We start from the raw sequence: 23,736 nt of genomic DNA, 5'->3' as shown, positions 1-23,736 counted from the left end.
GTAGTGCTGCAAGCGCCAGTGTGTCAAGTGCACCTATTAATACATAAAAATAAATAAAAGCCTTTCTTATCGCCTAAAATGGAGTAAAGCTTAATAAATGATAAAAACCATAAAAAATTACTGATTCCTTATCATTTGTAGCCAATATTATAGTCATGTTTTTATAAAACGTTCGCAAACTTTATGTGCAGCAGACCTTATGTTTTTCAACCACGCGCTTTTCAACACTGCAACATTGCACCAACAATAACGCCGCTACTTGCGGTGTTTGCTGATTTTACTTGTGAAATTATTTTGGTTATTTTGTGTTTATATAGTGAACAAATATAATAAAACTTGTTTATTGCCGACTAGAAGTGCATCTGCACTAAAACCAAGTCGAAATCATGATGTACGAAAACGAAGAAGGTATAAAAACATGAAAATGTAAAACACGCTTTTGTGAAAATTAACATGGCGGCTGGGTCTGGAGCGCTAGCGCTCTTATTGCTTTTATTTACCAAGTAGCTGTTACCAACATTACTATTGCATTTTGTAGAACTGTACGAAGAGGAGAATGCGGAGGAGATCTCACACGAACTGTGGCAAGAGGCTTGCTGGATCGTGATCAACGCGTACTTCGACGAAAAAGGCTTAGTGCGTCAGCAGCTGGACAGTTTTGACGAGTTCATCCAAATGTCTGTGCAGCGGATTGTGGAGGACTCGCCGGCTATTGAGTTGCAGGCCGAGGCGCAACATACATCGGGTGAAGTGGAGACGCCGCCTCGCTTCTCGCTGAAATTCGAACAGATTTACTTATCTAAGCCCACGCATTGGGAGAAGGACGGTTCACCGAGTCCTATGATGCCCAATGAGGCGCGCCTGCGTAATCTTACTTACTCGGCGCCGCTATATGTGGACATTACGAAAACGAAGAATGTTGAGGGCGCGGACCCTGTTGAGACTCAGCATCAGAAGACTTTCATTGGAAAAATTCCCATTATGTTGCGTTCCACATATTGTCTGCTGTCCCAGCTAACAGATCGTGATTTGACGGAGTTAAACGAGTGCCCGCTTGATCCGGGTGGCTATTTTATTATCAACGGCTCGGAGAAAGTGCTGATTGCCCAAGAGAAAATGGCCACGAACACTGTGTATGTGTTCAGCATGAAGGATGGTAAGTATGCCTTCAAGACCGAAATTCGCTCTTGCCTGGAGCACAGCTCGCGTCCCACATCAACGCTTTGGGTAAACATGATGGCGCGTGGCTCGCAGAACATTAAAAAGTCTGCTATCGGCCAGCGCATCATAGCAATCCTGCCGTACATCAAACAGGAGATACCTATCATGATTGTGTTTCGCGCTTTGGGTTTTGTGGCCGATCGTGACATTTTGGAGCACATTATCTACGATTTTGATGATCCGGAAATGATGGAAATGGTTAAACCTTCATTGGACGAGGCGTTCGTCGTGCAGGAGCAAAATGTGGCGTTAAATTTTATAGGAGCACGTGGTGCACGGCCCGGTGTGACAAAGGACAAGCGTATTAAGTACGCCAAGGAAATTCTGCAGAAGGAAATGTTGCCACATGTAGGCGTCTCCGATTTCTGTGAGACCAAGAAGGCTTACTTTTTGGGTTACATGGTGCATCGGCTTCTGTTGGCCTCGTTGGGTCGTCGCGAGCTCGATGATCGGGATCATTATGGTAACAAACGTTTGGATCTCGCTGGTCCGTTGCTGGCTTTCCTGTTCCGCGGCCTATTCAAGAACCTGATGAAGGAAGTGCGCATGTACACACAGAAATTTATTGATCGCGGAAAGGACTTTAATCTGGAGTTGGCTATCAAGACGAACATTATTACAGACGGCCTGCGTTACTCACTGGCCACGGGCAACTGGGGGGATCAGAAGAAAGCTCATCAGGCACGCGCTGGCGTCTCTCAGGTGTTGAACCGCCTCACTTTTGCATCCACCCTCTCACATTTGCGTCGTGTCAATTCACCCATTGGACGCGATGGCAAGTTAGCTAAGCCACGACAGCTGCACAACACTTTGTGGGGTATGTTGTGCCCCGCCGAGACTCCCGAAGGCGCTGCTGTCGGTCTGGTGAAAAATCTGGCGCTGATGGCTTACATTTCTGTGGGTTCGCAACCCTCACCAATTCTGGAGTTCTTGGAGGAGTGGTCCATGGAAAATCTTGAAGAAATTGCACCATCGGCCATTGCAGATGCTACCAAAATCTTTGTGAATGGCTGCTGGGTTGGCATACATCGCGATCCCGAGCAGCTGATGGCCACCCTGCGCAAGCTACGTCGTCAGATGGACATTATTGTGTCGGAGGTGTCAATGATTCGCGATATTCGCGATCGTGAGATTCGTATTTACACAGATGCTGGACGCATTTGTAGGCCGCTGCTCATAGTGGAGAATGGATCGTTGTTGCTAAAGAAGACGCATGTGGAGATGTTAAAGGAGCGCGACTATAACAACTACAGTTGGCAGGTGCTTGTGGCCTCGGGCGTCGTCGAATACATTGACACCTTAGAGGAGGAGACAGTCATGATTGCCATGTCGCCGTACGATTTGAAACAGGACAAGGACTATGCCTATTGTACCACATACACGCATTGTGAGATTCACCCGGCCATGATTTTGGGAGTATGCGCCTCTATTATACCATTCCCCGATCACAACCAGAGTCCGCGTAACACATATCAAAGCGCTATGGGTGAGCAAAAACTTCAATTATATAAATTTGCATACCCTTTAATTTATAATTCTTGATCCACAGGTAAACAGGCTATGGGTGTCTATATAACAAACTTCCACGTGCGCATGGACACACTTGCGCACGTGTTGTATTATCCCATGAAACCGCTTGTTACTACACGCTCAATGGAGTACTTGCGCTTCCGAGAGCTACCCGCTGGAATTAATTCGATTGTCGCCATTTTATGTTACACTGGCTACAATCAGGAGGATTCTGTCATCTTGAACGCTTCCGCAGTAGAGCGCGGATTTTTCCGTTCGGTGTTCTATCGCTCGTATAAGGATGCAGAGAACAAAAGGGTTGGCGATCAGGAAGAGAACTTTGAGAAACCACATCGTGGCACCTGCCAAGGAATGCGCAATGCTCACTATGACAAATTGGACGACGATGGCATTATAGCGCCCGGTATTCGAGTCTCTGGCGATGATGTTGTCATTGGCAAGACCATTACACTGCCCGAGAACGATGATGAATTAGACAGCACAACAAAACGATTTGCCAAGCGCGATGCCTCCACATTTTTGCGTAACTCTGAGACAGGAATCGTGGATCAAGTGATGCTGACATTGAACAGTGAGGGCTACAAATTCTGTAAGATTCGCGTGCGTTCGGTACGCATACCACAAATTGGCGACAAGTTCGCCTCACGTCACGGCCAGAAAGGCACGTGCGGTATTCAGTATCGCCAGGAGGACATGCCCTTCACTTGCGAGGGTCTGGCACCCGACATCATCATTAATCCCCACGCCATTCCCTCTCGTATGACAATCGGTCACTTGATCGAGTGTCTGCAGGGCAAGCTGGGCTCCAACAAGGGCGAAATAGGCGATGCCACACCCTTCAATGATGCCGTCAACGTGCAGAAGATTTCGACTTTCCTACAGGAGTACGGCTATCACTTGCGTGGCAATGAGGTGATGTACAATGGTCACACGGGACGAAAGATTAATGCCCAGGTAAGTTATAAGTTAACAAAATGATTTGCAATCAGCAATTTGTCATTAGAAACTAAAGTAGACTTGAATATTTCTGCTTCGCATTTCAATCTCTTAACATGAAATAGCTTCTTAGGACGTGTGTTGTGCAACAATCTTTCAAAGTCTATTCTTTTATATGTATTTATTTATACATACATTGTATTATATTTTTGGCTCCCTTCTTTGCAGGTATTTTTGGGCCCCACTTACTATCAGCGTCTCAAGCACATGGTGGACGATAAAATTCACTCCCGTGCTCGCGGTCCTGTGCAAATTCTAGTGCGTCAGCCTATGGAGGGCAGAGCTCGAGACGGTGGTCTACGTTTCGGCGAGATGGAGCGTGATTGTCAAATTTCTCACGGTGCTGCACAATTTCTTCGTGAGCGTCTCTTTGAGGTCTCTGATCCGTATCGTGTGCATATTTGCAATTTTTGCGGTCTGATTGCCATTGCCAATCTGCGGAATAACACTTTCGAGTGCAAGGGCTGCAAGAATAAAACGCAAATCTCACAGGTGCGCCTGCCCTATGCGGCCAAGCTGCTGTTCCAGGAACTGATGTCAATGAACATTGCGCCGCGTCTAATGGTGACTTAAAAGGAGAAGACTAGCTATTTCTTAATGTAAGCTAAATGTTTGAAAAGCTAACGCTGAGTGAATAATAAATAAAATTTTGACAATTCTGACAACGTATTGGTATGAATAAAGAATCAAATGCTAATGGGTTAGAGGGCAGACAATTCGGGACAGAACCTATAATTGATAACATTTTATATACATATTTTATCTTGAAAATCTTAATCCTGTATTGTTATTGGAGACATAATTATTTCAAAGTCAAATTATACACGTTATTGAATTTGTCACGATCTAAGGAGGCAATTTGTTTTCGTTTTTGAATACAAACATTTTGGTGTTTTTTTTTAGAGATTGTCACGTCTAAGTGGAGCATCTGCTTGAGCTGCATTTAAAATTAGTACGCTTGTTTGTTGCTACGCTTTTTTTGAAGCAATTTTTTTGTGTGGCGAAAGTTCACGTTCCCAGATTTGTTTGTAAATTTTGCGATGATTTCTTTTTGTGGGTCTTTCTACGCTTTCGGCTTTGGCGCCTTTGATTGCGCAACATTTTGAGCGGCGAATGACAAAAGGGATTTAGGTTCTTTGTTGCGAGCTGCTGCTGTCAGGCAGTTAGCCAATTGACTGACGTTTATTAATTGCCGGTTGACGTGGTTGGCGACGCCCAAGCCCAGTGCATGTCAAAATCAGTCAACAGTTTGGCTTTCTTATAAATTATCGAGCTTATGTGTGAGATGTATTGAGTGTGAGTGACTCTATTCCGTTCATAAACAATCGAATTGAAAGTGAGCAGCAGTTAAGATTTATGTTATTGTTTATTTTCTTAACGCGGCTTATAAATAACTTTATACAGAACAATTTTATGTATATTACGAGTAGCTGTTTCCTTCGCCTGTTGCTCACTTTTCCGCATTGCGAAATACACTGATGGCATAAAACTCGGGAAGCCGATAGACCTTCAAACGTTCGTGACTGAACTGGCCATTGGCCAGGGCCTTCACATAGAAAATGTCCTTAAGACTCAGCTCCTTGATGTGTGGCGCCTGTTCGAGTCTCTGCTGATTGGGTCGATAGCCACCGCTCTTGCGTTGCAGCAGCTTTACATAAATCACATCCTGCTCCTCGTCATCGTCGAGGGTGCGGGCCTGAAAGAGCACATCACGGGGCTCTGGATAAATGAGCAGTGGCTGTATGGGCAGAACTTCGTTGGGTGCCGTTGGGTACGGCGCCGCCGAGAGCTCGGTTTGGCTGGAACTCTTAAAGCTTTTGCCATAATAGGGTGCGCCATTTGCGAGTTGGAGTGCAGGATGAAGACAAAGCAGAAGGACGAGCACTGCTGGCGAGCTGTGTAACTGTAAATTGAATGTAATGCAAGAAAAATATATTAATATAAGTACGAGTAAATGTTCTTAACACACTCGGAAAAAACTTGTTTGGAAATCGCCTCCATTTCATTCAATAATCGTATCAAGCAATGGCAAAGAACATATTATCCTATTTGATTAAAAAGCTAATTACCAAAACAAATAATATAATTTTATGTTTTTAAAAAAGCTTATTTTCTGAATATTTTAAATTTTGATTCTTCTTATGGTGCTTGTTCCTCAGAACTGTTATAAAAATATTTATATTTTTGTTGTTATTATATCGTTAAAAAAAAGTAACTTACTTTTTTATTTATTTTTAAATTTCAGGCCTATTCAAGAAAGACAAAATATTAAGATCTAAATCGTATTTTAAAAAAGAGTTTAGTGTGCATTAGTTGTAAAAGAATTTTCTAACAGAAAAAATTCCTTACATCGATATATTAAAAAAATATTTCAAAAATGTGAATTACTCAAAGGAGTTAACATATTTTTGACTTCTGAGATTTTAGGCTTTGGTTTTCTGAGTTGTTGAAAACCATTTTGGTTCTCCAATTTAGACAATTACTTTTTTATCAAAAAACTTTTTCAAATAGGTTTGATAGACTATTCTAGAAATTTATGATTTCCAAAGCGATTATATATTTAATCTAATAAACCACACAAGAAAGCAAGCAATTGTTTTGTATATAATTATATTTCATTTAAAGAATTAAATGTAGGTTATATTTGTTTTTGCTTTTAACATTTATTTGAAACACTATATCTGTTAGCTTTAATTGGCGCCTTGTTTCAATTACCATTTTTAAATAAAACCGCGACATTTTGTCCGATCAAATATTTTTCACTGATTGCGTTCTATTGTTTGTTTTTTCTGTTCGTTTGCAGATAAATCTACTTATTGTGCTTCCACAATTAATCCGCTTTGTCACCAAACACTTTGCTTGCTTAATTTAATTGGCGCCAGGCAATGATTTCCTTAATATCACATTTACGTTGAGATGGCTGCCAAGATCATCGCAGTTACCAACGAACGCGACGCGCAAAAGCTAAAAGTAAACTGGCAAACGGCAAGGCCGAGTCGACTTCATTTAGCCAAACTTAAAGACAAGCCGTCGCAGCGACCGCCACACCGTTTGGTGGCAGCAACGTACAGTGGTACAAATCCCTGATTTAGGTGAAATAAAATTTTTGGCTTTCGATCGTTTATGGGGTTTGTAAATGGCATTTACGTATTGGTATCCCTGATTGCAATTCAATAGTTAAAGTCCAAAGAAGCTGATTTAAAATCTAATGGCTGGAATTACTTGGTATTTACTTAGAAAATTATACATGGTATATCTTACCTAATATTATACTATTCTTTAAATAATAAATAAATAAAACAAATTGTTTTTAAGAACGTTCTCAATTATTCTGAAAGACAAAACAATATTAACGTTTTCTTTTCACTAATAAAAAATAAATAATAAAGGGAATTCTTATCTTGTATTCCTACTTTATATTTATATATTTTTTCTAAATTACATTTTTTTGTGAGACTCACAAGATATATGTTCAATGTTAAAATATGTTCTGAATGTCTTTGGTTGGGTAAAAAAATGTTGTAAAAATTCGATTAAATAGAGAAACAAATATTACGGCTTTTAACTGTCAAAAATGTAGTTTAAAGCAAATAAAAAATAGAAATACGTTGCTTAAAAGGAAGTTAAGATAAACCAAATCCCCTATTTTCATTCTTATACATTGGCTTCCATTGGTTGAGAAAATTTAAAATAATGTTTTGAAAATTCCACAAAATAGAGAAACAAACATTAGGGATTTCAACCATCAAAAATGTAGTTTAAAGCAAATAAAAATAGAAACAAGTTGCTTAAAAGAAGGAAAACGTTGTTGAGTTCCCGAAAGAAGTTGAGATGAACCGAATCCTCTATTTTTGAGATATAGTTCAAACAAGCATATTTTCTGACCCTTTAGGATTATAGGATTATTTAATCAAGTAAACTTAAGATGAGATCCACTGTACGACGTAAACGGCGTCAACAATTCGCAAATTGAAGGTAAATAAATTGAAGTAGACTTGAAGAAAATGGTCGAAGCGCATTGCACACACATACGAGCATGTGTGAATGAATGCCGCACAAATTAAATGATTTTTGCAATTGATCGAAGCGTTAAATATTTTTGTTATTATTATGGCTAATAATTTATTACTAGGTCGCTGCTTTGATGAGCTAATACGTATAGATGATGCGTCAAAAGGGTCAATGTCGCTGGCCCGGCCAGCTGCACAGACAAATGTTGGACATGTCCAACTCCGCCCCTCCGCCTCTTCGCTGTTCCGCCTCTCCGCCACCACCCCGCGCTGTCACGCACAATTGAGAATTTATCAATCAGCGTCTGCGTCGAACGTTTGGCGTCTTTATCGCCGTTAGCTGTCGGGATTATGACCAAATGTTTGTTGTTGGCCACTTAGCCATCGGGTAGCTGCTTACATTTATAAATAACGACAACAACAAAATATTACCATTGACGGTTTGTTTTTCTTTCATTGTTGTTCTTATTGTTGTTGATTTTGTTGTTGGGGATGCTGGTGAAGCTGATAATTTTATGCTCTTACGCGGAGTGATGTCAAATTTATTATTATTACTTTTCTTGTTGTTTCTGTCATAAAAAAATTCGTAAAACTTAATTGGCAAATATTAGCGCTGTGGTCAGGTATGTACTAAAGAATTATCCATATATCTGCACATCTGTATGTATTTATGTATGTACGCGTGCACGTAGGGAGCTAAATGGCTTGCCCGTCTCTCTGTCAATTCACCAATTATGATAGCATTTATTTGCTTTGCTGAAGCTACAAACTACTATACATATGTATTATTGAATGTTTCAGTTGCCACTATTGACATTGTTGACTACTGTGATTTACAGAGAGATGATTTATGTTATTAGCATTAACATCGGACCAACTATGGAGAGATGATAGCGAAAGGTTGCGCATTCGAAAACAAATATGAGTTCTTTTCGGCTCTCACCTACATATAAGAAGATGGTTAACATTGTGGTTTTGTTTTAAATTTGCCTTATTATTAGGCTTTAATTATTGTTATACCTATATTCAATTATTTAGGCTATTAGCAGTCGATAGCTGAATATATTTTAAATTTAGACTATTGCATTCAGCGAATTTACTTTTCTAAATTGACATTAAAATTGTAATAATATTTTATAGCAGTTAAAATGAACAACATGACTGCAAGATAGTGTATTTTAGTGTATTTTACGAGTAAATACATCTGGCCTTATCTGGATCAAGTGGTTAATTGCTGTGCAATATTAACGTCATATTGTGATTATAAGTTAAGTTTATGGTTGAAACTGAAATAATAGCATTTTAATTACAATCTCAGCAATTGACGGAGATTTCAATGTTTTGAGAGTGAAAAATATGACATGGTTTTTTTTTTGTAAGTAGCGGAATTAGTTAAAAGGAATAAAAAAGTGATTTGTTTACATATATGTTAAAAGGCTAAGATTTTAATTGTTTATTCAAAAAGTGATATAAAAAAGCATAAAATATGACACCAATCAAATTCAAAACCAATAGAGGGTAAAAAAATGTATGCCTACTCTCTTGATATAATTTCAATTCGGCTTTGACTATTTACTCACGTTGGCTTTTAAAATATTAACGTTTGAAACCAAATAAATAAAATATGAAGAAATGTTTGATAAAAAAATCGATTTATTTACTTGTCTTCTGCGTATTGCTTTTAATATCAAGAGTGAATTCTTCAATTGAAATATCAATAATACTGACTGAAATAAAATAAATGCAGTAACATTTATCAAAGAGCTCAAATTGATTTTTCAGTCCAAAAAGAAAGCATTTTGGATAGCCTTCTCCATTGTTTGTTTATTAAATAATGGCGCTCGTGTCGTATAATTATGATCCCAAAAGGTGTCTAATCATTGCAGTTGATGCGGCTGTCATTCGAAGCTCGAGCCTCAATTACAGTGTTCCCAATGAACAAGACACAAACAGTTTTAGCCTCGGGGCCTTTAAAGTGCGGGCATGCGAAACTAACGACTGCTACTGTGAGTTATTTATACGAGCAGAGGCCGCATTGAAATAAATAAATTACCAAAAAATTTAACAGCAATTACAAAACTGAAGAACCACTACACGACAATTGCCGACAATCCAGCAAGGCCGTTAGCGAAATTTAATCGCATCAAATGTGAAATTATTGCCATTAGCGTGGGGCGAAGAAACAGTAAAATGGAGAGAGTGCGAGAGAGAGAGAGAGAGAGAGAGAGGGGGAAACAAAAATTGAAACCGTAGCACATACATATAGTATGCACATAATCAAAATATTTGTCACTCGATTTCGTTTTCGCTTGAGACGAGTTCGAAATCGTGATTGATTAATTGCCATGCCTCTGCATCTCCCATGCCTCATTTACAAGTCATTTTCAATTGTACTTACTACATTCCACCAACCTTCTATACTCATTGTCTATGCTGGCCTGGCGATGAAGAGGCGTTGTAGGCGTTTTTGTTGTTGGGTCACAACAAACCGCTTAACAAACCAGGCAGTAGCATGTATTTATTTACTTTTGCATATTTGATTTTGATTGGTGCTTTCGTTTCAATTCGTTTTCATTCTTAATGCTCAGAAGTGGCCGAAAGTAGGAAAGAAGCAGTTTTTAATGAGGTCATTCGTATGCGGTCGTTGTATCGTGTGAAAGGTGACCGACGGCTACTGTTCTCCTCTGCATTGGTAGTAGTATCCGTAGATACTTGTAATGGCAGTAGAAAAGGGAAAGCTTCTTTTCAGGCACACCGTCACATACAAATTGTTGTTTATGAGGCTCAGGCGAAGCGAAATTGCAAATATCAAAGAATACTACAGATTTGCGAGCATTAAACCAAAAAATATAAATCAATCAACTTTATGGTAATTTACTAAAACCAGATGAGTATTCGATTTAGTACGCGTTGAGCATATCTTTAATGTTTTCAGCAAATGAGATTAAAATTTAATTAGCTCAAAAGCATAAACAACTTGTACAAATAAAGTGAAAAGCTAAGTAAATACATGTAGTATGTTAGGTTTGTTTTTCGTTTCATTTCTAACTTATGCAGATACTTAAGAAATACAAGATAGAACGCTACAGTCGAGCAAGCCCGACAGTAAAATAGCCTGTACTCTCCACAAAAAAGAAAAATTTAAAAAAAATTTAAAAAAAAAATTAAATTATTAAAAAAAATTAATGAATTAATTAATTAAATTAAATTAGAATATATGTTTATGTTTAGTTTTAACAGCATACATTTACATCACGTACCTATGCGTGTTTATATGCGTGTATGTATGCAGCACAAAGTTGAACCAAAGCAGCAACAACAACAGCTGCCGGCAGCGCAGCCGACAGAGGCAGCGCATGAGCAGCGATTTTACTTATGGCTATAACTTTCTTCAGAATTAACCTATCATGATGAAATTTGGCACACGGACACATTAGTACTAACTGGATGTACCTACCAAAATTGATTTCAAAATTCCGAGAATTACGGAAGTTATAAGAAAAAACACGAATTGCGGGGGAGTGGGGGGGGGTGCATCGAAAAAAAACTCAAACTCGTACTTTCTCGGTCTTAGGAGAATGTGGAAACCAAGTTTGGTTATTCTAGCTCTTACACTTTCTGAGATCCTTGCGTTCATACGGACAGACGGACAGACAGACGGAGAGACGGACGGACGGACAAGGCTATATCGACTCGGCTTCTCATCCTGATCAAGAATATATATACTTTGTGGGGTCTGCCACGCCTCCTTCTGTGTGTTACATACATGCGCACAAAACTAGTATAGCCTTTCACCCTTTGGGTACAGGCTATAAAAATTGACTGATTGGCTTGATCCTGGGAAATACAAATAACAAAATAAATATACTGCGGCAAATCAGTTTTGAAATTTAATTTGGGCAATTTATTTTTGTAGTGATTAGACTGTTTGCAAGCAATTCAATTTAAATTTATCTCAACTTGGGGATATAATGGTAGTAGTATTAACCCAGCTCCCACCTCCCTTGAGGATACTCTATTACAACTTTAGCTGCTGTTAATCAAAACGATTGAAGTATGCAAGTTAAATTCTTCTACCAAACTGTTCTTTTAATTATATTGTCTTAAGATCCCTACATGTTCGCATATCCTATTTACTTTTGTTCAGTCTATCGCAATCCTGTTCAGTGCTTGTTCTTTTCTTTATAAGTTTCCAATTCGAAATACTTAAGAACTCAAAAAAAAGTTCTTCCGTTCAGAGCTAGTCATTAAGCGTGTTTTTATGGAAAAGCATTAAAGTTTCTGCTGTTTTTCGTTATGTCTGTTTATGGAATCACAATATATTGCAAGTTTGAAATCAAATTTAAATGCACAAGCATTTCAAATCTTTAAATGGTTCGTAATGAATGGTTTCGTTTTATTTGGAACTTCTGATGCACTTAATTTGATTAATTAAGCCAATTCTGTTGGATCCATTGGGTTCACAAAATTACATTAATCAGTGAAAATAAAGTCGCTCAAAAAACATAAATACGATCCTCAATTATTGACCCCAATCAACAAATATTGCTTACGGAACTCACAATTAACACAAAGACGTTTTTATTAGAAGCCAACACTTATAATCTGACTATCGAATTTAAATTTCTGATCTGTAATTATGACTAGCTTAACTTAAAATGTATATTTATATATATTTTTAAATGTATTTTATATAGCGCTAATAAAACTAGCTATACTACATATAATTTGGAGAACAAGTTGACTAACAATATCTCTACATTTATTGACCATTGGGAACAATTTGTTTGAACTTTTTAAATTGCATTTGAAACAATGCTCTTCGTTTTTTGTTTTATTTTAACTTCACGCTCTATTCATTGAAAATTTTATTTGTTTAGTTCAATTTGCATTTATTTGCTTGCAATTTAATATTCACTTGTTTAAACTAAACTGCATGAATGACTTGCCACCAATCAATTAGCATGCCAAAAAAATTAAATAAACAGCTAAAACGGTGAACATTTAAGTGAGTCCATGAGTGACAAATTGTAATTGGCATGCGTGGGAGAGCAAACAGACGTTTGGTTTGTTTATGTTTATGTTTTTCAACTTTTTCTGCAATTTAGCTTTATTGTTATCTCATGTGTGAGTGTGCATTTGTATATTCATGAGGAAAAAAATCTGAAGAGGTGCTCTAACATGAAATATGATAATAGACTGAAAGACTGAGATGGCTTCAAAGTTGACTGCGCGTTTTTAATTACCGCAATTACATAACTGTACTTTCCATTCACGCACGAAGGCACCCACAAGCACGCACACACACACACACACGCACTTGATACTATAATGTGGTGCTTGCCTATAAGTATGCAACACACAAGGAGCGAGAACACTACGAAGAAAGGAGATAATGGAGACCATCATCACAAGAAGTTGGGTGAGAACGATGGCACGCGCTTTGTTTGCGGTCGTAGCCTTTGTCGTTGTTGTTGTTTTTGTTTTTGTTGTTGCAGCTGTTGCGTATGCGAATGCCAAGCCCTGCCCTCATTCATGTGTCAGCGAAAGGGGTTGGGGGAGGAGTGCGGTGAGGATGGGGGGCTTGTCTTTTGGTGTGCTTTTATTGTGTTTATCGCATAAACTTAAATAGTTTTTGCCAGCCACTTTGTGGCTTTTAAGTTATTTTGCTTGCACCACTTAAGTCGAGTACTTAGGAAGTTGGCTTTTGTTGCTGTTTCCACTTTTATGCAAAAGCTGATTTCAAATTGATCCGGCGATGGTGCTGTTAATAATCTTGTATCAATAGCTTTTCACAATTTCAATAAAGCTAGATTGATTCTATTTTGAGGTATCGAAAGCCCTCGACTCAGAGCAAGTAGGTGCCAATAACAAGTAAATTGGATGGATCCTTCCGATTGGGAATATATTATTTAATCAATTTGGACACAATGTTCTATTCTAAAAAATATTAATTTAAAGAATCTTTATTTGGATTTAAATGGATATATAAATTTAAATGATATTGTTTAATTGTTTCTCTATATTCGAAGTTAAAAAGATGGAGTAGGGTTTGTATAAAACACTGCACGAAAAGTTTATATCAGCTTGTCTAAATAAACTTAATTGTAAATTAAGGTAAAATATTAAGTGGTTTATATGCCTATAAAAATGCTTGTAGGCCATCATTTTAAATATACTTCTCATCCTCATCATATGTGTAAAATAATTGACTGATTGGTGAAAAAGAGACTGCAATATTTAAATGTAAAACAAATGTATAAATATAATATCTTATAAATAAAACAAATTTTATTTTTCATCTGATTATCTTGGTTTGTGTATGTACTCTAAGAATAACTACAAGACAAACGTCATTCACCGTTACTTTAAATTTATTTTTTGAAATTCGGTACCAAAATATTTAAAGTATGAAATTCCACTTAAAAACAACAAATAGCAAAAACTATTGAAATAAATATTGGATAAATCGCCTTCAAATTATATGTTTGAAAATTATATTTTAGGAAATATTGTTTTCATTTTTAATTAATTTGTTGAGCAAACCATAGGCAAAAATTGTGACATTAATTATATGAAATTAATTATATATATTAATTAATTATATGGTTATTTTTTGATGAGAAAGAGTTGGACGGAGCAATTTGTTTCAGATGTTTAGCTAAGAATTTGTGTGAGGCTTATAAGTTTATGCAGCTCTATTAATCGTTTACTTATGACTGAAGGGGGAAATTAAAGTGCTGGGCTTGTTACTGGCATTAGGTGCCACTTATGCTACAATTTAAAAGTCCGTTGCTCTAAATGGAAAGTTCTGTTGGCATCTGCCTTACCCAGCTCAAAATGTTGCCTGTAATTAAGCTTAATTTTCGCTGCAAATTATGCAACCATTTTTTCTTTTCTTTTTGTAGCTGCCATTTATCCAACATGCATACATCCTTACATACAAATGCAAATACAAACATCTAAGCTGCAACTTTGCTGTCTGCTGCACACTTTATGCTTCCTTTAGGGGCTTGTGTGGCCAACAAGCTGGTCAGTTGGTCGCTAGGTTGGTCCTTCGGTAAATGTTTTGCAATTAGTTTTCGTGCCATGTCGGTTATTAACCTGCCATTGCATACTTACGGGCGCTGCGTAGTTTAATTTTTCCCTCCTTTTTTCTAACATGCCAACATATACTGTACGCCCAATGTTATGTTCGTGGGCGTGTTCTAGAGGCGTGCATTGCATAGTAAATCAAATAAGTGTGCTATGTATATATTTTTTTTTTGCTTAGGTATTAATAAAGTGGGTGGCAGTTCAACGTTAAAAGACGAAACTTGGCAATAGAAAAAGTGACTAAGCTCGTTGGATGTGCATGTGAATATTGTACAAGCGCCTTTGTGGTATATAGAGATATATTCGAAGAAAGGAATGGTAAATTCATTTGATGATCGTGTTTAGCTTTTCCGTGTTGTTTTTATTTAATTGGAAATTGATTTCGCTTTGTGTGTACAAATTTCAATTTATTATGAGCATTCAAAGATGAAAAATAACGTGGGCCTCTAAAGACTTCTAGTGGTAGGGAACAACAGATTTTTATTTCAAAAACTAACGTGTATCACATGAATGAAGCCCCTATGTTATTGTTGCAAAGTTCTGTTAATATGTTTATTAATATTTTCAAAGAATATGGGTTGAAGAATATTCAGTATTTATATGCTTTACAAAAATATGTGAAACACCAAACATTTTCATTTCATATTTTTGCCGCTTAATTATTTATAGTATTTCCATCGAAGGTTTTTTTAAAACTTATTTATTATTTAGGTAAAATTTAATTAATTTTCATATTTGGCATCAGAGTTATTGCCACTTTTCGACATGGACTTTTAGAAAGTTTACAGCCCTATTCCAGGTATATATTTAAGTAATGCCATCCATTTTCTGTTGTGATGCCCAGCCAAAGAAATTGAGTTAGTTTTTGTCTGCAACCTAGGTCTAAGTCAAAAACTAAAGAGCTTTCTAGACGTGAATCTTAAAATATGGATGCTAATGGACTTGCCGTCCTTACCTTCTTCTTCACGTGCAAACAACCTTTGACATTTAGATGGTTTAGATATAAGTATTATTCCATTTGTGGAATTCTGAGCATGTAGTCGCATATATTGCTTTACAGTGAATGTCATGGCAGGATTTATGCACACGTGTGGCATATGTCAATTATACTTAATTTGCTAGCATCGCAAAGCTTCTAAGCCTACACATATTGAGGTAAATGTTTAAAGTCCGTGGTCACACGTGCCTAATCGTTTACGATTGCAATGTCGCTATAATTGGCTTATATATGTATGTTTATATATATAAGTTAGTAATTTCCATTTAATTTCGGTCACATATTGTCGAGCAACCCAAGTGCGTCGTCTTTTATAAATAAATAATTTTGCTGAATTGTCCAGCCCTCCAGTGCCCGAATACTGAGATGTCCGACTGTCCATCTACATGACTAGCCGCTATTACCGTTTTCATTTTCCTCTCGGTACCCACCTTCACCATTACCATCACCACCACCTCCATTTTCATTGTCATTGCGTCGACAATTTGGCTATAGTTGTCGACCTTTCCTTGGTCGTAGCCTGACAATTTTCTGCTTGTTTATCACTTTTTGGCATTAGGAATACATTTGAATATTCTCCTCATGCGCATCACGTGCAACGTGGCCATCATGTTAGCTAGGATTGCCTTGGTCAGATGTTTCCTCCAGCCACTATCCATGGGGATCAAAAGCACATTTAAGCAGCTTACCGAAAATGAAAAGCGATTGAAATTCTGATGCATTCATTCTACAAAAACCTGAAGCAATACACTATATATATGCATACATACATATATATACTCGTGTGTATCTATAGAAATCTAAATACATTATAATTTGAGAAACAATTTGCTTTTGCTCTGCGTATGGCAAGGACTTGAAGCTTAATTATGTAGTTGGTAAAAGTTTCGGCTTCAATTAGCCGCACTGACTGCCTGCCTCTTGCCTCCTGACTGCTGGTAGACTCTAAATTGCTTTTAATTGATTTTGAAACTATTTTGATTTTTCAATTTGCAAGCTGAAACGCAGAGAAATGTTGCCCAAACTCTAGCGGCACTGGCAAAGAGCTTCAGCCAAACACTTGATTTGGAAAAAAGTTCAACTTTGATTGCAAATTTTACTCCCCTCTACCCTACCGAACTGAACCCAATCCAAACATCGAACCACATTTTTTCTCTGTGTGTCAAGTTTGTTGCATTTTTTTGTAGTTGCTCTCCTCCATCATAGTTTTTGCTATCATTTTTAGATTTAGAGCTCTATTTTTTTCTCTTGTTTCTTCATACGCAACTCAAATATCAAACAGTGCCGGAAACTGGCAAAAGTGTTGCTTTCAAATGTGAACAGTTTATTTGTGCGGATGCGGATGTGATAAAAAACAAATTGATTGAAGAGTAAACTGAACGGTGTTTGTAAGCGAAAAAATGCGCCGCAGCTGCCGTTTTTTTGACAAAAACAAATTCCAATAGAATTTGATGTTCTTTAATTTTAAATTGGGCCGTTTTCTTTTATTTTTTTGTTTGCCTAGTAAGGTAGTCATTTAGAGAGCAAAAAATTTAAAAACTTTTGCTTATTTGTTTGTTTTCGATTGTTTGGTGCACCCTTTAAATTAATGTTCGCGAAACTAAACAAATTAATTTAATCGACTGTAAAGAAGTAAATATGCTTTGATCATTCATAATACAGCAATACTGCTCATAAAATGCTGTGTATGTTATGTATTTATTCGATTCTTAACAAAATGAACAAGAACAAATTGTCTATTCATTGGCCGCTCTTGCCCATCTAGATGCGAATACTGGTCTCACGTGGTTATTGACAAATTGGATGTGTTTATATTTCGACCCAGGGGTCAAAAGTCAGTTGAAATAAGGCAAGCTGTTGAGTGCAGCAATGACAAATCCTGGGAGTTGTTTGTTGGTCAGCAATTGATGAGGTCTTTGAACGCATTTTCAATCTGTAAATACTTCCGGCTTAGTCTATTGAAGGGAAATATCAGCATAAGTCATCCGTAGTTGCTTTTGACCGCCTCAATGGAAGATGCTTCCCTTTTATGGAAACATATGAACATATACTCTTATTATATTTCATTCACTGACGAAAAGCATAAATGTAACTTGTAATTAAAACAACCGCACTGAAATAGTTTAAGATAATAACAAAAAGGTCATGTCAAAACAAATAGTTCGCCTGTGCAGAGTCAGTGAAAAAGTTGTGTGGCTTGAAATTACAAATGTGCTCATTTCTACCCCACTATTCTCATTCACTAAACACTCAATTGACTTGTGCCAGACCGTGCAAAAATTTAATTTGTCTGCCCATGCCCATTAGGAACCTCTTGTACCACAGGGCGTATGAGGTTTCTGCCGCTTAGCGCGGTCAAAAGTATTTTTCGTTTGGGTGCAGACAATTTTTTGACACTGCGGCTGCTTTTGATTAATGACTGCAACTTTTCTATGAGCTTCTAATTACATTTGCCAGCATAAAAGGCAGAGTTGGCACACACAAAAAAATGGCAAACAGAAAAACTCATTAACAAGCAGCTACATAAATGTGTGGGAGTGTTGGCCCATAGCACTGTGCATGTATGTATGTGTATTGTATAATTTTCAAAATAGTTTCTGTTTGGCCCAAAAAGTAAAATACAAAACATATGCTGTAAAGTTAAAGCTCAGCATTCATAAAAATGAGCAAAAAAAATGGTGACTGCGCTTGCGAAATGCAATGCAAAAAGAGTCATAAGCGCGAGATTTTTCCCTAGATTTTTTTTTTGGTTTTTTTTAAAGTTTTTTCTTTATGGTGCATATGCGGAAAATATGATGTGCACATGTATTTGTGTGTTTTTGCGTGCTGAGGCGCATGTTGTACATGAATCGTAGTTGTTTGCCACTCGCCACTACATTCACAAACAGGGCGAACAACAATTTTCCTGCGAGTGGCAACACATAAAACCGCAGCAGGGACAACAAAATAGCCACGCACAAAAACACATAACCAACATGTATGTACAAGTGAAGAGGGTGTGGCGAATATGTGTGTGACTGTGTGTGTGATGTGCACGTGTTCAAATTGACAAAAGCATTGACAGAAAACAACAGAAATGACAGTTTGTTACACAGGAATAACATACAACTATATGTTGTAGAAATGGGTAGCATATTCGTTAGATTGGCTCGTTGAGTGGCTGGTCAGTGTGTCGTTTGGCCGGTTCGCTGGTCAGGTCAATCGCAAGTGAGCCAACGCAGTTTGACCTTTTTGAAAAAGCAAAAACTTTGCAGACCGCCAGCAAAAAGTTGTGAACAAGTTACAAAGCGTAAAATAGATAAGATACGTATGGCAAGTTTTTATTGATGTTGTGGCCGCAAACTTGTCACTGTTTATATAGTCAGCTTAAGGCTGGACAAACATTATATACGTATATATGTACACATATGCATGTGCGTCCGTGTTTGTTCAGTCAACTGTCAAGCGACTGCCAATTGTTAATTAAATGTGTGTGCCTAGCTGACTGCCTTAAAACAAAGTCCACTTGACGGAATTAGTGTGCCTCCGTGCCTAGTTTTATTTTTGTTTTGTTTTTGCGACTGTCATTCACACACACACACGCGCATAAGTGCCATAAAAGTGTGCCTATGTGTGTGCCAAAGTTATGTGCGTTTTATGTTAATATTTTTATTGCCGCCTCACGTTTATATGCCTACAACTAATAACTTAATTGACAAGTCGGATTTCACATGTTTTATGTATATCTTTTATCTGCTTGATTTAATGTTGAACACCTGCTCAACTGCTGTGTTTTGCAACAACGCATTTAGATGCCAACATTAAATGTTTGTCTGCCAAGCTGTTTAGCATTTGTGTAAATATAAACAATTGCCTTGCGTCTCTTTTTAATTGTCTGCCATTCTATGTTCCGGCCTTCGCTTGTGTTCTGCCGGGCATGTAATTTATAATTAAATAATTTGTCAAACAGTTGTACACATTAATTATTGTGCAACTAAATGAGAGGCACTTTGTTAGTTGATTTTGTGTGGGGTTGGCTAGCATTTGGAAAATAAATGTGCATTCCGAAGTAGTGGTCGCCGAAAAGTAGGCTACAGTTTTTATTACACTCATTTTCCACACAGATCCACTTACGGGCACTTGTATTTCATAGAAAAGAGAAAAACAAGAGAGATGTAAGAAAATAATAATGACAATACTCTTGTTGTTGCCAATGAAAACTGTTTTCTAGTTCTGAACTAGAAATATTTTTAAACACATATATCATATAGTACGATATAAAGCTTAAGCTAGTTGAACATTAATGGGGAATACAACAGTTGTCTATAGTACATATATTTACAATATTTTAGATTTAATAGGATATATATTTAAGATATTTTATTCTATATATTTTACACAAGGACTTCTTCAGTCTTCTCTTCCTGGGTCTGGAGAGCAGCCGTCTCGCTAGTGCGTTGGGGTGACTGCAGAGTCGAAAAAGTATTTGATATTTATATATTAAATACAGCTTTTGCAATCAGAAAGTTAATTTCGAATTCATATTTGCAAAAGAATAATATTTTTTAGGTTCATTTCGTCTAAAGTTTGATGATGAATATTAGTAAACAGGTTATGTGTACTTTCTTAAAATAGTTCTCAATATTGATGAATTGTTTTAGAACAAAAAATGAAATGAATGAAATGAAAAAGGAATTACTCGTACTACTCCACGAAATTGCACTCCCATTTCGGCTGTTGCTGCCTTTGCGCTTCAATTAAAGTGTATTTGAAACACTATTAATAAATAAACTGTAACGGGTATAGGACATATCCCAGTAGAGTAGGCGAGATGGTGTGTGTATGTTGGAGAGCGCACGCTATATGTTCCGGCTCGGGCTCGTCGGCTAGTGGGTGGTGTTCGAGGTCTCTCCAATCATACGGCCTTTCATTAAGCTTATTATTTAAAGTTAAAGCGTGCTGTGGGGAAGCCAAAAAAAAACCGGTAAAGAGATACATGAATATGACTAACAAAAGGATCGCTGGTTGGCAGACCACGTAACACAAGTGAACACACCTCTGGTATTCCCCTGATGGTGTTGAGGAAGTATTGGCCCACCCATCCTTGGTCATTTATATCCAAAAACAATTATGCAAATGACCCCTTTGAACCTCTACATGCTGTGGCTAGCGGAAATCAATGTTAGGCGGAATTTAAGCGAACATTATAAACTTTTTATTAAAAACTAAAATCATAATTTTCAAGGAATTCCAAAAAAAATGACCGTACATTAACCGATAATAGAAATCTAAGGCTAATTATCACTGGATTCGTAGCCAGTAGCAGAATAGGTAAACATATGCCTGCCTTAAAATACTAGTGTAAATATAAATTGAGCAAGGTGAGTAAAGCAACGGCTTGGCTGTAAGAGATGGTTAATAATTGAAATGGATCGTAATATAATAAAAAAAAAAATATGATGTAAGAGAAAGTGTTGATATTTAAAGTGTTATAAATTCTTGCATCGCTTTTTTTTTTTTTTGTAAAGATTGGCCATAAATTTAAGTAAGTAATGACCGCAATCAAGTATAACGTTATTACGGTGATTTAAAAAAAAATAATAATAATGCGGAAATTAGACTTTACATGGCCAGCAGGCAGACATATGACGCATATGAACAGGTGTTTTATTTATTTTTTTTGTTTTTGTACGCGTGCTCTTCTGCATGAAAGTAAATAAAATTCAAACGGTTCTACTTACAGTTGTCGTCCAACGTCGAAAGATCTTTCCGTTGAGGCGCTCTGCATAGGCTCGTTGCTGCTTACATGCACATTAATTATGATTTTTAATTTGTTTGTAAAATTTTATGTTGAAATTTTGGTTTTAAAAACATGCACTTTTCATACCTTCACTTGTCGCCATGCTTATTAAAATTTTATTTCGAAACGTATAGTCAAAGGGGTTTTTATTTGTTGTTTTGCTTTTTTTTTTTTGTTGCCTTCTCTTTTTCTTTTTTTTCTCTTTGGTTTTCACTTATTTCTTTTTTTTTCCCTCTCTACACACCCGGCCGTGCTGCTTTGCTCACATCGGATATAGATCAATTTAAGTATAAGGCCGTATACGACCCAAAAAAAAAGAATATAAGACGAAAGAATAGAAAAAAAAATAAATGCCTAGTTCTCTCGGTTGCACTTTTTTTGTTGTTTTTGCAGGGCCCACATTTGTGTATAGTTTTACATATATATAGTTTTTATAATTTTTTTTTTTTTTTTTTTTTTTTACGCAGGCACTCTTCACTAAAGCCACCTGGGGCTTCGCCACCTTTTCGGTGCACGGAAACGCAACAAAAAAAACAGGTGCCCTAGCTTAAGCCGACGACCGTCATATCGGATATGATCCACGCAACTGAGGCGGTGATTCTTTTCGCCGTTCCAGTGCCCTGAGCGAAGCGCCGATCTCGTTTCTAGCACGCCTCCTTCTCCCGTGCACTTCCCTTTTCCTAGTCGTCGCTCTAGCAAGTGCCCATCAAAGCGATAAGCAAAGGTTAATGCCCTTTATGGGGATTGGACTTTTTATTAAGTGCCAATTCCGATATCCGGAAGTGGCACCAGGCAGAATTCCTTTTGCTAACACAATTGAAGTGAAAAATTACTGCAAATTCTCCAAATTTGTTGCAGCAGGCTTAACGCTTTGGCCCAGCCGAATTTGAAACGGACTATAGGTTATACTATATGTATGACCATATATTTGCCAGCCAGAGTATATTGGGCACAACCTGCTCCCATGCGATCTTCAAGCGAAAAGAAAGTATCCGGATGCCGAGGCTACGCAAGAAAACTTTTCTTTGCGGAAATTGCTTCACCCCCTCTTCTGACAATCTCCCTTTGACAGGTCAAGGTTGAAGAAAGGGCCACTGACAACTAGCAAATATTGCCACTGAGCAATACTGAAAATAACCCATAGGTGGCCGATAGCCGTGCGGCTGCAGAAAATAATTTTTTTTTTGTACATATATAAAAACAATTATGGAAAATTTGTTTGTTTCGTCTGCTAAGGCAAGAATAATAAAAATGCGATCATAGGCAGTTGGCGCTAAGACGAATCGCCAATTCAAACCGTAACTAAACAAGCAGTGCGTAAACATAAATAGCCAATGAACTGCTTGACTAAGGGAATGCAATTTAATTTACGATATTCGCCGCCAGCGTCGTTACAAATTCCCCCCTGCTAAATTCAATCTTGGGTTTCAAAGCAAACGCAAGATTGAAAACACCAGACGCTGCAAGAAAACAAATTCTTACTGACGCAAGTCTTTCGCATGATAACGACCCAGTATTTTCCCTTGCAAATTTTCAACCTCGTAATAAGAATTTCCAAGTTTACGTCGAACTCTCGCTTTCACAAAAGCTGGTCCTAACTTTGCATTGTATCCGGCTGGAAAATTACTCTGTTTAAAATTTCTAAGGAAGATTTCTTGTCCAACTGAATAAGAAACCTCACGCGACCGCAAATTATAGATTTTTTCGTTCTTCTGCTGCTGTTTCTTCATTGTCTCAAGCGCCTTACTGCGCACAATATCGAGCGAATCCTCTCTTGAGAAAACAACCGCTCTATCCTCAATAAGACGCAACGTTTTAAGCAACTTGTACGTTGAACCTGAAGTAATCATATGCTGACCAAAGACCATGTAATAAGGTGTTGTGCCGAGGCCAGAGTGGACAGCAGACCGTAAAGCGCAGCAGATACTGCTCAAACTTTCATCCCAGTCTTTTTGATCTGGACGAATATACGAACGGATGGCTGCTATAACTGAGCGATTCACGCGCTCAGAAGCATTTGCCTGAGGCGAATGCACCGCTGTAAGTGAATGGAAAATTTTGTTTTCCCGCAAGAATTTTTGAAATGCTTCAGATTTAAACTGGGAACC

The 23,736-nt window shown here is 37.5% G+C and overlaps 2 protein-coding genes across 2 annotated transcripts; one reads left to right on the top strand and one right to left on the bottom strand.

The window, feature by feature from the left end:
- Positions 1–269: 269 nt before the first annotated feature.
- LOC115621752 (DNA-directed RNA polymerase II subunit RPB2) lies at positions 270–4,416 on the top strand. Its single transcript, XM_030515486.1, has 4 exons — positions 270–408; positions 539–2,707; positions 2,771–3,705; positions 3,916–4,416. Exons 1-4 carry the CDS (start codon positions 387–389, stop codon positions 4,318–4,320), a joined length of 3,531 nt encoding a protein of 1,176 aa, XP_030371346.1. The 5' UTR covers positions 270–386; the 3' UTR covers positions 4,321–4,416.
- A 781-nt stretch (positions 4,417–5,197) lies between these two features.
- Positions 5,198–16,322, bottom strand: LOC115620214. Its single transcript, XM_030513352.1, has 2 exons — positions 16,281–16,322; positions 5,198–5,650 (listed from the first exon to the last, which is right to left on the bottom strand). The coding sequence occupies exons 1-2, from the start codon at positions 16,320–16,322 to the stop codon at positions 5,198–5,200; spliced, it is 495 nt and encodes a 164-aa protein (XP_030369212.1).
- Between the last annotated feature and the right edge of the window lie 7,414 nt (positions 16,323–23,736).

Source organism: Scaptodrosophila lebanonensis, unplaced genomic scaffold (genome assembly GCF_003285725.1).
Source record: "Scaptodrosophila lebanonensis strain 11010-0011.00,11010-0021.00 unplaced genomic scaffold, SlebRS2 tig00000024-arrow-pilon, whole genome shotgun sequence".
NCBI classification, from domain to species: Eukaryota; Metazoa; Arthropoda; class Insecta; order Diptera; family Drosophilidae; genus Scaptodrosophila; species Scaptodrosophila lebanonensis.
This window is presented reverse-complemented; position numbering and strand designations above follow the sequence as displayed.